Genomic DNA, 13,200 nt, shown 5'->3' with positions numbered 1-13,200 from the left:
GGGGGTTGTGGGTCCTGGCTGTATTCTGTAGCCTGTGACAGACACCAACACCTGTAGGTTTATTGGTCCGACACCTCATTTTTATTGGCCTTTGAAAACAGAGCAGGGAAGGTATTGTGTAAAATTCTGAGTGTCGGTGCAAAACCTAAATGTTTTATCATGTCAAGCATATCAGCACATATAAAATAAAATTACACGTGCATCTGTGCAAATACACACACACAAACAGCCTACATCTTGCATGTTAAATTGGTACCTGCAGTTTAGATGAGGTACTGCCACCTGCTGGTGATTTGAAAGCAATAAAAGCTGGCGCACCCTCAACACTTTCCATTTGGGGCCTGTTTAGACAACACATTCTGCTCTAGTCATTGAACAAATAAATGGTATATGTAGTGTCTCTCTTAAGAGTAAAAAAACAAACCTAACCCGCAGGAACTAAAATTCAGAGTTTGCTCTCTACAATATGACAAAGACGTGCACATAACAGCAGCATTATAGCAAATTATTGACTCCTTCGCAACAATTCTCAGTACATTTGTTGGTTGGAATCAGTGTCAAGCTCAAGGACACGTTTGCTGGACAGACCAACATGAAGAAGTGAAACTGGTGTAGGTCCTTTTTTTTTGTAACCCAATCCTGTAACTAAGAAAAATGCCTTTTCAATCCAGGTAAGTGAGAAGATTCTGTTTAGGATTTCTGTTCTGTCTGTGGATGTGCCTCATTGTTCATAACTTTGAAATATTGTATGTGGTGTGATAAAGGTCTACATAATGAGCTTTTAGGGTTGAAGACCCATATACAGAGAACCATTTTGGGCTTTATTACAGACTGAACATAGAGACAAACTTAAAATGCAGAAGAGTAATGTGAAACCATGTCAAGAAGATATGAGAACATTTCAATAAAGGGATTTCCTTTTTATTTCATTGTGATATTCTGTACAGTTCTACTGCTATATTTATACACACTTTTCCAAATTCAACAAAATAAACTGCAAAAAAAAGCATTAAGTCTCAACATCCTTGACATTATTTCACACGGAGGAGGTGGACCATGAAATAAATAACACGCACCACACTCACCACACACACAAACACACGCACCCACACAGAGGGGTTTTGTTGGAAAGACAAATGTGTTAAGGGTAGGGGGAAGAAAGAAAAATGACACCACCCAAGAAACACAGATTTTTCACACATGCATAAGCACCCACACATACACTCAGGCACCTGTGTGCTAAAACACACCTTACATTGATCCACAGGGGCACATGCAACAAAAGGCACTGCCAGCAGGAACAGCTTGGGCTTTGGGTGATGGCGTTAAAAAAAAAAAAAGAACAGGTTTGGGTTCACTGAGAAACAAGTGCTAATGGACGACAAGCTTCATCTATCTCAGGGTGTGCGGGAAATGTTTACAGTAAATGCTTTGGTTAAATGCCTTAATTTTATGATACATGCATGCCAGATATCTTTTGATAACAACCTAATTTGCAGTTGTAATCTGGTGTATTAAGTGTGCACTCAATGGATGTTTTAATAGTTGATAAGAGAGGACCAATGAGGGAGCGCTGATGACACATACACTCTTACAATTTTAAAACACAATTCACATTGTGAGCACAAACACACACACACACTCTCTCTCTCTCTCTCTCTCTCTCTCTCTCTCTCTCTCTCTCTCTCTCTCTCTCTCTCTCTCTCTCTCTCTCTCTCTCTCTCTCTCACCAGTAGGAATGATGCCAAAATACTATCAATATTCATTGTAATAACAACAAAGTTTAACCTTGAAACTTTTTCCAGTGTCTACATAATACATATGCATTGCAACCACGTCATTGGTACATCATAGCCATCATCATTCATTTTTTATATATTTGTTTAGGGTGAAAGATGAAGTTGAAAAAGTTCAAAAAGAGAAAGACAAGAAAAAAGAAGCAGAAATGCATTCCCAGCCCCAGAGTTGCGGGCTATTCAGTGACCTGCATCCAAATGTGCAAAACAGAAGCTGATTTAATTCTTTACATACACCACCTTTAATCAGATAAACGTCCTGATGACTGTCATTCATTTAAAATCTTCTGTCTCTCTAAGCTTTGGTGTAAAAAAAAACTCACATTCAAATGCAACCCATATATTAACCATGTAAAATCACTTTTACAATAAAGTGTTAAATCTGTAAAAGTATGTGGATTGCCTTCCTCAGCAGGTCAAGCAAGGTTGGATCAGGATTTAGGGAGGGAAAATGAAATCACAGTTATCTGCAAAGAGTTAAGGTTTGTGTGTAGGGAGTGGATCGGTATCTGGGTTGGTTTGAAGACCTTTCTGTCAGCGACGCTCCTGACAGCAGCTCTTCACATGGCTTTAAACTAGGAAAATAAAATGATAGAAACAAATAAAAAAACGCTAAGATTTGGGACAAAGTGGGCTAAAAATTGGGTGTTGTAAGGTAGAATTTGGTTCCTTTTCCTCCTTTGCTCAATGCATGGTCCCTGAGAAAAAAACAGAGAATGGTGAGATCCTTTCTCTGATAATTTCCTTATTTTTCCTTTCTTCTTATTTTAGCATCCAAAGCAATCACCCTGACCCTAAACAACTCTCTCACAAATCCACACGTCTTATACTCCAGCATAAAAATAATAGATCTGGTGATAACCCTATACATCAATTCCAAGAAAAATAAAATAAATAGAACACTGTGTATGATTGTCCTTCCATCAAAAAGTATTCATGCCTTCTGTGTGACTTCTAACTCTATGTGCAGGGGGATGAGCTGAGAGAGACTCATGCATAAGTAACACTTGCAGTAGCAACAGTAGCAGCAGAAGCAGAAGAAGAGGGTATCTTTAAAAACACTAACGATTCATATCAGTCCCAAATGAGATCTCAAGTCGGAGTTTCAGATCTTGTGTTGCTCTGATCTTTCTGTGTGTGTCCTTGGCGATGAAAACACTGCTTATCCAACCAGCTATCAGGCGACACACCCCTGTAGCCTTTCATGTCACTTTCAACCCCTGACTCTCTACTCAGGGAGTGGATGTGTGGATGGTGGGGGGGGGGGGGGCTTATATGCGTCCTGAGAAAGGGTTTGCATCTATGCGTGAATGTTCTGTCTGTTTGGGTGTATGTGCAGAGGGTGGAGGATGAGTTCAGCTCTGACTCCGGTCTCTGAATAGATCCAGGGACTTGAGGGGTCAGCGTTTAGAGGGTTCGTCTGTCCCTGGGTTGAGGTCGTAAGGTAACAGGTGACGGGGTCAGGGGTCATGTTGTTGTAGGGCCTGTTGTAGTTTCTTCCGGTACACAGTGTATTTTTGCTTTACTGCCCGTACACGCTCCGCCTCCTCTTTTTCCAGGATTACCATAAAGTTTTGTAGCTCAGGGACAGAGAATGCATGCCACTGTCAGAGAAGGAGAGAAACAGATTAAAATACCACTGCAGAAAGTTAGTTTTTTCTACTAGCCATCTATAAATGTCCATCATCAAAGGAATATTGCCTTCCGTTTCATATCAAATAAAGCGTGTAAAAATGTTGAGAACAATTGTGATACCACACAGTGTGTGTGTCTGTGTGTGATATTCTTACCTCCACCTCTTCAGTCTCATTTTCCTTAAGGACAAAGCTGAGCTTCTCTGGGTCGGGCCCTGCTGTTAACCTCAGAATAAGAGGACGCTCACACAGAGGAAGCTTCTGGAACATATCTGAAGGGAAAAAGGCACAAAGAAAACCATCATTATTGCAGTCTATTACACACATTTTCTGCAAAGTAGAAGAAGTAACCAAGTGTCTTTTCCTCACCCTGTCCATCGCGGTGTGTCTGTCTGTACAATGCAAACTTGCGGGGATTGTCCAACACCATGAACTTCTTCAGCAAACCTTGGATGACCTCTCTGGTGGTGGTTAGAGAGCTAATGTGGATCTGCTTCACACAGACGCACGGTAGGTAGAAGGAGGTTCTGTTTTCGCTCTGCCCAAAGTCCGTCCCTTCCTGGCATTCTGACGGTGATTGAGTGCGGCCAGCCGTCTGCCTGGACAATCCCCCTGAGTCCGCCGCCTCCACAGCGGGGACTGTGACTGGTCGACTGAGTCTCAGGTGGACCTTAATGAAGCCTGTGTAGGATCCGTCTGAAGCCTAGAACACACGGAGAGAAACGGGGAGACAGTTAGAGAGTGAAGGCACATTTTAGTGTGGGTATGCACACTGTAAGTATTTTATTGTACTGTACTGTCTTTACAGTTTAACATTTAGTCAAATATACAGTTATTTGCTTTCTGGCTGAGAGTTAGATGAGAAGGTTAATACCACTCTCTCATCTAACACTCAGCAAGAAAGAGTTTAAGCATATTTCTTATAATGTCAAACTATTCCTTGAAGGCACACTGCGATGCCTTGCAGTGCCCTACTACGCCAGTTTCATTTTCTTTATTGAGACTGTAATTGCCACTGTTCATCTTACCCCCCACCGGCACCGTCAAACACCACATATTAAGAGTCCTCACCACTCAAGGTTTCTGCCTAAAAGGGAGATTTTTCTTGCCACTGTCGCACAAAATGCTTGGTCTCGGGGGAAATACTCACAGCAACTTAATAGTATATAGTGTCTCCCCCCACCCCCCACTGTTGTGTTCTTTATGTGGTGACTGCATGGGATGTGTAGGTTACCTTCCCCCAAACACGGACACACATACATGCAGATACATCTTGCTTTATTAGATAGATCTTCTTTTTTCACATCCTGTATAAGCTCAATTTTCTGTTTCTATTTAAGCAAGGAAACTTAAAAAGAATCTAGTTTCATTGTTGGTTTGATATTATACAGTACATTCACCAGCCACAACACATAAAACCAAAACTCACCAGTTTCATGCCAGTTTCAGAGACTTGAGCGTTATACTCTTCTATCCTTGTCTGCACCTCTTCTTCTGACAGGTCCTTCGATCCTCTTCCATCTTCCTCCTTTGCTTCCTTCTGCTGTAAGGCAGAGAGAAGTATTCAAACATCTACGTCGTATTTTTATTTTATTTTAACCAGAAGATGGTGCTACTTCCTCCACAAGTCCTGTAAAAAACAAATGCTCTTTCTTGCTTTGCTTAAATTTATGAAAAGATATCTGTACGTACCAGAATCAGAAGAACCTTTACACCCTGTAAACTTAAAAAAAAAAAAAAAGTGGACTGACTGACTTGCAGCAATATCAGGCGTCATATTTGGTTATGACACTATGGAGCTAGAACAGTGACAGTAACCTGTGGTATTCAAAATAAAATCTGGCATTGAAATTAAAAAATATTGGCCCTGAAAAATGTTGAACTGATATATAAAACACAAACATAAAAAAGTAATGATCTCACAATCCTATTATATTATTTTGTATACATTTGTTTGCATTATGATAGGTTTTTCAATGTCTGTACATTTTTTCTTGAAGTCTGTGTCTTTTCAGGGACAGTTTTTGTTTTACGCTGTCGAGATTTTTACAATGTCACTGGTTTTCAGTTTCAACTTTCTGTCACTGGTTTGGCGTAGGGCGGCAGGCCCTGAGGGGAGGGACAAAGAGGGCGTGGTTTACGGGTAATTTACATAGGCTACTGGCGAGAGACCGCACCTCCACAGGAATCCTTACAGATGTGTTAAAGCCACATATCTGCAACGGCTTCCTCAAGTTCACCTGGAACCTCCAAATCTCAAGTAAGTCTGTTTATCTCTTTTCTCTTTATTCTCTTTTTTTAATCCCTTTTTTTGTTTTTTTTTACATAAAAAGCAGGCTGGTTTAGTGTTAACTTTTAACGTAGGCCTAAGCTGTGCTGTTTTGGCAGAGGTTAGCACTGTTCTCTTAATACATCCATAGTTAGCACACATCAGCTAACTCGTGGCTAATTGTAGCTAAGTCTTCCGCCAGGGATGCAGTAATTCCTGTCCTTTAGGACTCCTAAAGCCAGTGTTATTGCTGGTAAGTAATTGAGTTTTCCCGGTTTTAGGAGACTTCAGTTAATGCGTTCTGCCTGTTAGTGAGTGTGTGATTTGCCAAGAAACCTGTCAGTCAGCAGTTATATGTGTGTATGTGACTGGTGGAGAGTTATGGAGGAGGGGCGTTGTAAAAGTTGTAAGTCTTCTGGTAGCTGTGCCAAGAAAAGTCTCGTAGGTATGGACAGCGTAGGTATATGTAAGGAGATAAGATAGGCAAAGGCTAATGATTGCCAACTAAAATGCTAGTTAACATTAGTAATTAAATCTAAACAGCTAGAGTAAGTCCGCGAGCTTCTCCTGACAGTACGGTTATTTGTCGACAATGCAACAGCAAGTGGCTTGGTTATGACACAGTCGTTAGCCTATTTTTACAAAAACATCTGTTACAGCGCCATAACGTGAGCTACTCATACATTGTTGTGTTTCTTCAGAAATAAATAATGGACAAATAGAGATTTAAAGGCTTCAGATGTAAAGTTATTCGCTGTCAAAGAGACGTAAAAATGAATGGCAGTCAATAGAATGCTAACGGCATGTGAGCGCTTTGTAGCATTAAAATGGCACAATAAGAGCTACACTTAGAGAGTAGAGGCTTACCCCCTTGGTGACAACACCTTCTTCGCCTATCCTCCATCTTTATCAACTTCAGGAGGAAAAGCTGCTTCTCTGACTGAAGCTGATGGGAGATTCTTATAGACACTACACTGTTTCTTCCTTATCAACGTGGTTACACAACTCCACAGCTCTACACAGGGACAGGAAACGTTGTGAATGGAGCATATCACGCATTTAGTATCACAGCACAAGAATATTGACAGCGCTGCCTCCCTTTAACTATTACTCATTTCCCTCAGTGACTAGGAATGAGAAAAAGAGAGAGTGAGGAAAGGAGCGATGAAAAGACGGAGGAATGGGGGGGCAAAGAGGGGGATGCAGTGAAAGAAGCGAGTAAGGGTGAGGATTGATGAAAGAGAGTTTGCTGAACCAGCCTTAGCAACACAGAGTTTGACTGGGTTATTTATAGTACAGTGGGATGCATCCTCTCTATCTTACAATAGCATTTTTTCCCTCTTGTTCCTTTGCATTTTCTGGGGCAGAGAGAGGGAGAGACAGTGTGTGTTTGTGAGCGAGAGATAGCAGGAAAGAAATCATTTCTGTAGGGGAGTCCTCGGGTCGTGTGATGAAGTCACAGTTTCATTCAACACTGGTGCAGTGTGCAAGTGTGTCTCTGTGTGTGCACACATAGACCGAGGCCCCTTGTGGTAATAAATCAATCACACACACATACACTCACACACAAAACACAACACAGCACGTAAAACTCTGGCGCATATACATTGTGTATGGCAATATCTGGGGTTAGGAAAATAATCTAAGGGATACGGAGAAGTTGACTCCAAAATTCCTCGTAGTCTAAGGCAACAAAGTAAAAAGAACGTTGCAGGAATTCCTGCGTTTGTTTGCAAGTTTCTAAATGTATCAGAGGCGGTGCCCTTCTCTGCCTTTCTGCATACCAGTGAGAGTGGTCAGGGGACAATAGAGCAGGACAAGGGAGTAGTTTCCGTCCCTAAGTTCCAAAAAGTCCTGGGACACTGCCCTGCTTGGACCAGGTCACGGGGGAGCCAATGACCAGCAACACACAGAAACAGAGCGATGTGGACACCGAAAAGACTTTTCAGGAAAACACCTACAGTTCGAGGGACTACTGTAGCACCTCGGTCAATATGCTGATGAATAACATGACACGAAAAATCCTTTATATTCCTAACTCTTCTAACTCGTTAGTATAAAACGAGTGATACTTATTTTTTTAATTTTATGTGTAAACCGTTCCAATTCCATACACCAAACCATCAGGCTTTGCAGTGCTTTTATTAAGTCTCAATCTTCATTCAACACACATGGTGCTAAGCATGGAGCGTCCGGGCAAATAATGTAACTCATGTCACAAGTGATCAAATATGTTCTCTTTTCTGAAAGAATATGATAACTAGGGGTGGCCTCTAGCTCACCCAGTAAGAGCCTGCGCCCCATGTACGCTGTGTCCTTAGCAGCGGCCCTTTGCTGTGTGTCACCCTCTCTCTTTCTCTCCCCCTTTTCCTGTTTACCCACTGTCACTATCAATTAAAGGGAAAACGGCCCAAAAAATAATTGTAAAAAAAAAAGCTTTCAAATTAGCTTCTGGCAATAAGTGTTACTTCAGAATGATTGGTCACTGTCTGATAACAACAATATTACAGGTGACAGGTCCAAGCCAGTTAATCCAGTTTAATGCTGTGATTCAGATATTTGTGAAGCAGCTTAGGTGTGTAACATATCTAGGACTGTTACATAATGGTCACACACACATATGCACACCCGCCATGCTGACACACATCCACACCCCTTAGGGTGACATGAGTAAGTGTTGATGTTCTTACTCTGATGAGATCAGACATGAGAGGTCAAATGACTGCTTGAAATGTTACTGCAACATTCATAAGTCAGTATTAAACCATGTGCCAAACCTAGTTGTCTGTTTAACCTGACCACCCTTTTCTTAGCTTCACTGCGTGTGTGTGTGTGTGTGTGTGTGTGTGTGTGTGTGTGGTAACATCATGAGGCAACACTCCGGTAACACTAGACTCTAAGATCAATTACAACTGGCCAAGATTAAGGACATGGTAAGCGCTGTCAGAACTAAACAATACAAAAAAATGTGGACAAAATTCAACGACAACTCACAAACACGCACAAGCACACGCAAGACTTTTAATGGGTCAATTGTTGAGTAGAACACACACGCCGATTCTTTTTCACAGCTCAGATGCTGCTGTATCCCAGCACCCAGTTCTGTGTTCAGGAGCAGTATTTCAATGTTTGCTAATCTAACTACTTTTTTATATTGTTGCAATATAAAGCTATGTGCATTATCTTTTAAAGTTTATATTATATGTTTTATACTTACAGTCTTTATCTCTGACACAACTAACTACTCCCTCAAACAATGCAACGAAGTAACATCAACAATTTAAAATGTAATCTAAAACAGAGTGGAGTGGAGGACCTCTAGCTCCCCCGGTAGAGCATGCACCCCATTTAGACTAAATCCTTAGCAGCTGCCAGGGTTCGAATCTGACCTGCAGCCCTCTGTTGCATGTCATCCTCTCTTTCTCTCTCCACCCTTTCCTGTCTCTCCACTATCCCTATCAAATAAAGTAAACCATATATATATAGTGGAGGGTATGGGTAGTTTTAAAAAGCAAATAGAAATACTTGTTAGGTACCAGTACTTTAAAACTGTATTTAGTACAGTACAGTTTTATAATAACTATTGTCTTAATTCCACCTGTACACACTTAGTTTCCTACCATTGTTGCTAGATGTGTGCAGTGTATGAGATATTGCAGGGGCTTATACTGTAAATATACACACACACACGCACACACACACATTAAAGCTGGCTGGCTAATCTGAAACAAAAGGCTCAGCTCTGGAATTAATTCATAAAGAAAAGAGGACATGAACCTCCTTTCCACTGTTTTGATGAATGTAAGTATCTCCCTTTGTGTCTGTGTACATGAATGCACACATACAGTACACGGAAGATGACTTAACACAGTGACACATTTTAACATCTTCATACACAAAATGTGTAATAATTTCTCTATTCACAGGATGCCACACAGATCAACCACTAACAAAACACACAGATTTTACTGCACTTTGTCACATGGCTACTTGTAATGCTTTACAAGAAGATGCAATTCAAGAACAATTCCATCCTTTCCGTTCTATAGCCGTGCTGCCATACTATATGTCAAACCCTTTTTCTTTGGCTGCATAGTGCAGTAGAAAATACAACACCATCAGCAGGTAGCTTCTGTGCTGACAGCCCAAACGAGCTAACCCCAATACCCTTCTGCCTCAGCATGGCAGCAACCCTAACTCCACATGCTGACAACACAGCTGGTCAATTATTCAGAGATTATACCTTCTCCAAGTCAGACACCAAAGGCACTGCCAGGACAAGGACAGCAAGAAAAGGGCTAAGCATATTTTAAATAAATGCGAATGTCTGTGTAGTTTCCAGATTTTTTTAAATTCCAGTCTTTTTGTGTAACCAAAAATACTTTTTTCTTTTCCATACCAACCTTTTCTTTTTTTCTTTTCCCATAGAAAATCATTCAATCACCTTCTGTTCATCTTGGGACAAGCCTCAAAATCAAACAAGCAGCACCCGACACCCTGCAGTGTGAATAATACTGTATATACCAGTTATAGCATTTGCCAGTTATGCATGAAGACATAGAATGTACAGTAGACTAAAACCAAATCTCTGAAGTGTCTGCCAACAAGAACCCAGAGTTGCTATGGTAACTAGAATAATGGTTTGCTACAGTGAAGTTATTGCCCTACACACACACACGCCAAGGTTTCTGGAGCACCAATCACACACACACACACACACACACACACACACACACACACACACACACACACACACACACACACACACACACACACACACACACACACACACACACACACATTCTAGAGCTACAGAATCATCTGTGTATCTACGGAAACCTCCCCCTGGTAAGTAGAGAAGAAGAAGAAGCCTTTATGGAATCTGTAGGTTGACATCAATAACTATCTGCTGAAAGTTCTCGGTACTAAATACAGCTCTCACTCTCCAAACACTGTTTTCAGGCTGTGATGCTAAATCAAGGTTGATGAACAATGCAACACACTCGATGTATGACAGTAACCCTTCCTACACTCTCACACACCTAGAGGCCTACATGAGAATGCACAAACACCACCACTTCCTCTCCATACTTCTGCTTTCTAATAGTATGTTTTTGATATAAATGACAGTTTGGTTCCCAGTTCAACTAAAACGCCCACCATCTGACCCATCTGAGTTTGTCTTATTCAATTACAGTTTTTACAGTTTTGTCTATCAGACTGAGTGTTACCCTGATTCTGTACCTTAGCTGCATGCTTGGGCTGGCGGAAGAACGAGGTCTTGGCTGTGAAGAAAGTGAACTCTTCGCTCTCTTCATCCAGGCTGCAGTACCCGCTGCTCATGCTGTTACTGCTTGTCATGGAGGGGGTCAGCACTATATTGACAGTCATGAAGAGGTCCAGAGATGGCCTCTGGCACCGGCGTAGCACCAGAGCAGCACGTTGACAGCTTGAGGAAGTGCTGGTTTATTTCAAAAATGCTGGGCCGATGTGACTCAGCCACAATCAGAGTCCAAACGCTACTAGCTGCTCTTTACTCATCTAGAAAAAGTCTGGGTTCCTCTGCCGATGCATCCAGAAGAGTTTAAGTCCCGCCTGTGACGGTGAGACAGGTGTATTCGGCTCAGATTCAACGCTTTGCGTGCCACCAGAGAGGGGACCAGGAAATCCGAGAGCAAGCACAGACGTGTCACTTCCTCCTGACGTACGTGTGTGTGTGTGTGTGTGTGTGTGTGTGTTCTGCCGGTGTCACAAACACACCATACAGTATATGCACCTGGCCATTTGCAGCTCAACATACATGGTATGTAACCATCAAGCACATACACACACACACCAATATATAGGCACGTGCTGGTGTCATGGAGTCACTTTACAGGTTGGTTTCAAGTTAACCCTGCTCACCTAAGAGCCCCTGTTATACCCACAAACCAACGCTCATAAAGACATGCATGAGATACCACATCCTGCTTTTCTGTGTCTGTGCCTCTGCAAGGACCCACTGCGAAAAAACAAAGAACAGTTCAATTCAAATCCGCCAATTCTTTGCGCGAGCATCGATCCGTCCCTGGAGTCCAGAGTAAACAGCAGCAGAAGATCTCTTGGCTTCAGCAACAAGACGTTCACGGACCCTGTGGTACCTCCTCTCTGCTCTTCTCGCTGTTGCTTTGGCAATGCTACCAGAGAGATGGATGCCTCCCTCTCAGCCTCTTTAGCTTTCTTACTCTCTGCTTTCCCTACCTCTTCATAATCTCTCTCTTTCTGTCTGTCTCTTGCTCCCTCACTCCCTTGCAGCCTTGCTCAACCATCTGTGGTTGAGTGTGTTATCAGCCTGCAAGCACCCTCCCCCTTCTCTCTCCACCCTCTCTCTTTCTCTTCCTGCAAGCAACTGCACTCTGCAGAGCATGACCACTTCCTCTTACAAAGAGAGAGAGAGAGAGAGAGAGAGAGAGAGAGAGAGAGAGAGAGAGAGAGAGAGAGAGAGAGAGAGAGAGAGGCTGATGAGTGAGAGATATAAAGCCTCACAGCTCCTGTTTTACATACATAAGTGCATCAGTGACGAGGCAACAGAGAGACTGGGGAAGATGGCTGCTTTACAAGTGAGATTCTGGAGCAGGATGCAACGGTTTATTAGAAGCCATGACAACCACTGTTAACATGTGGCTTTTATGTTAGAGCATGCCATAATTCGGGCTATTGTTTTGATGCCCAAACCAACCAGGAAGGCAAATACAGTCCAGCAATAAAAACATAACCTACCACTGCTGGCTTGTTGGTGGAGATCAGGTCTCACAGTACTTAAGGTGAGATTAAGACAATAACGAATGAGTGCCATTAGGATGGAGGTTACAAAGACCTCTAACCAACTGACCCTGCAATCTGCCCTCTGACTCCAGCAGTGACCCCCCTTGTCACAAAGAAACTAATGTCCCTGCCACTGCTGAGATTGATGCTGCATGTGTGCATCTGTCCACGCTGTTTTTGTATGTGTAGTATGATTTTTAAAATCTACTCAGACATGATTCTAGGTAAAGCTATATACTACTGGAGGGCTGCAGCATACAGGGACAGTGGGTGTCTTTCTGTCAGGTTTGAGTCTGCCAAAGACTGATTACCTGTGGCTCTGCTCCTTGCTTCCATCAATATAATCACTAAGGGAGAAGGTAGCATGCAGGGGGTGGGACACACACGCACACACACACACACACACACACACACACACACACACACACACACACACACACACACACAAGCACACATACATACACACACACACACTACAACAATCTGCTGGCTCCAAGTGTGCTACATGCACATATGTGTGACGGCAGCAGTGTATGTGCTTATTATGGGTAAAAGGGGATCACTTTCTGTTGATGCGCAGACAATAGGAAACTGCAAAGACAGAGGGAAAATAAAACACACACACACACACACAGCTATAAGACAGAGCAAAAGGGGAGAAAGAAGACTGCAGAAAATAACTATCTCGTCTTGTCTG

General features: G+C 42.3%; 2 protein-coding genes and 1 long non-coding RNA gene across 5 annotated transcripts in view; 1 reads left to right on the top strand and 2 right to left on the bottom strand.

Annotated features, from left to right (window-relative positions):
- The window catches only part of LOC117943780, a 16,879-nt gene extending 8,859 nt beyond the window's left edge, over positions 1 to 8,020 (top strand). The window contains exon 4 of the long non-coding RNA XR_004656433.1: positions 7,964 to 8,020. This is a non-coding gene — a long non-coding RNA (uncharacterized LOC117943780). The remainder of the gene's footprint in view (positions 1 to 7,963) is intronic.
- The window catches only part of dyrk3 (dual specificity tyrosine phosphorylation regulated kinase 3), a 22,824-nt gene extending 10,762 nt beyond the window's left edge, over positions 1 to 12,062 (bottom strand). Inside the window, exon 1 of the mRNA XM_034870115.1 lies at positions 11,408 to 12,062. The gene's annotated coding sequence lies outside the window, so the exon portion shown is untranslated. The remainder of the gene's footprint in view (positions 1 to 11,407) is intronic.
- The window catches only part of rassf5 (Ras association domain family member 5), a 28,450-nt gene continuing 16,149 nt past the window's right edge, over positions 900 to 13,200 (bottom strand). For 2 of the 3 annotated variants that reach the window (XM_034870118.1, XM_034870119.1), the window contains exons 3-6: positions 4,860 to 4,973; positions 3,800 to 4,133; positions 3,587 to 3,702; positions 900 to 3,400 (exon numbers count right to left, since the gene is read on the bottom strand). In XM_034870118.1, coding sequence (XP_034726009.1) covers positions 3,257 to 3,400; positions 3,587 to 3,702; positions 3,800 to 4,133; positions 4,860 to 4,973 — 708 coding nt within the window. In that variant the 3' untranslated portion in view covers positions 900 to 3,256. Of the gene's footprint in view, positions 3,401 to 3,586; positions 3,703 to 3,799; positions 4,134 to 4,859; positions 4,974 to 10,943; positions 11,411 to 13,200 lie in introns of those variants that run through there. The other variant, XM_034870120.1, reaches the window with a different exon arrangement.

This window comes from Etheostoma cragini, chromosome 4, assembly GCF_013103735.1.
Source record: "Etheostoma cragini isolate CJK2018 chromosome 4, CSU_Ecrag_1.0, whole genome shotgun sequence".
NCBI lineage: Eukaryota > Metazoa > Chordata > Actinopteri > Perciformes > Percidae > Etheostoma > Etheostoma cragini.
Note: the sequence above shows the minus strand (reverse complement) of the source record. Positions and strands in the feature narration are given on the sequence as shown.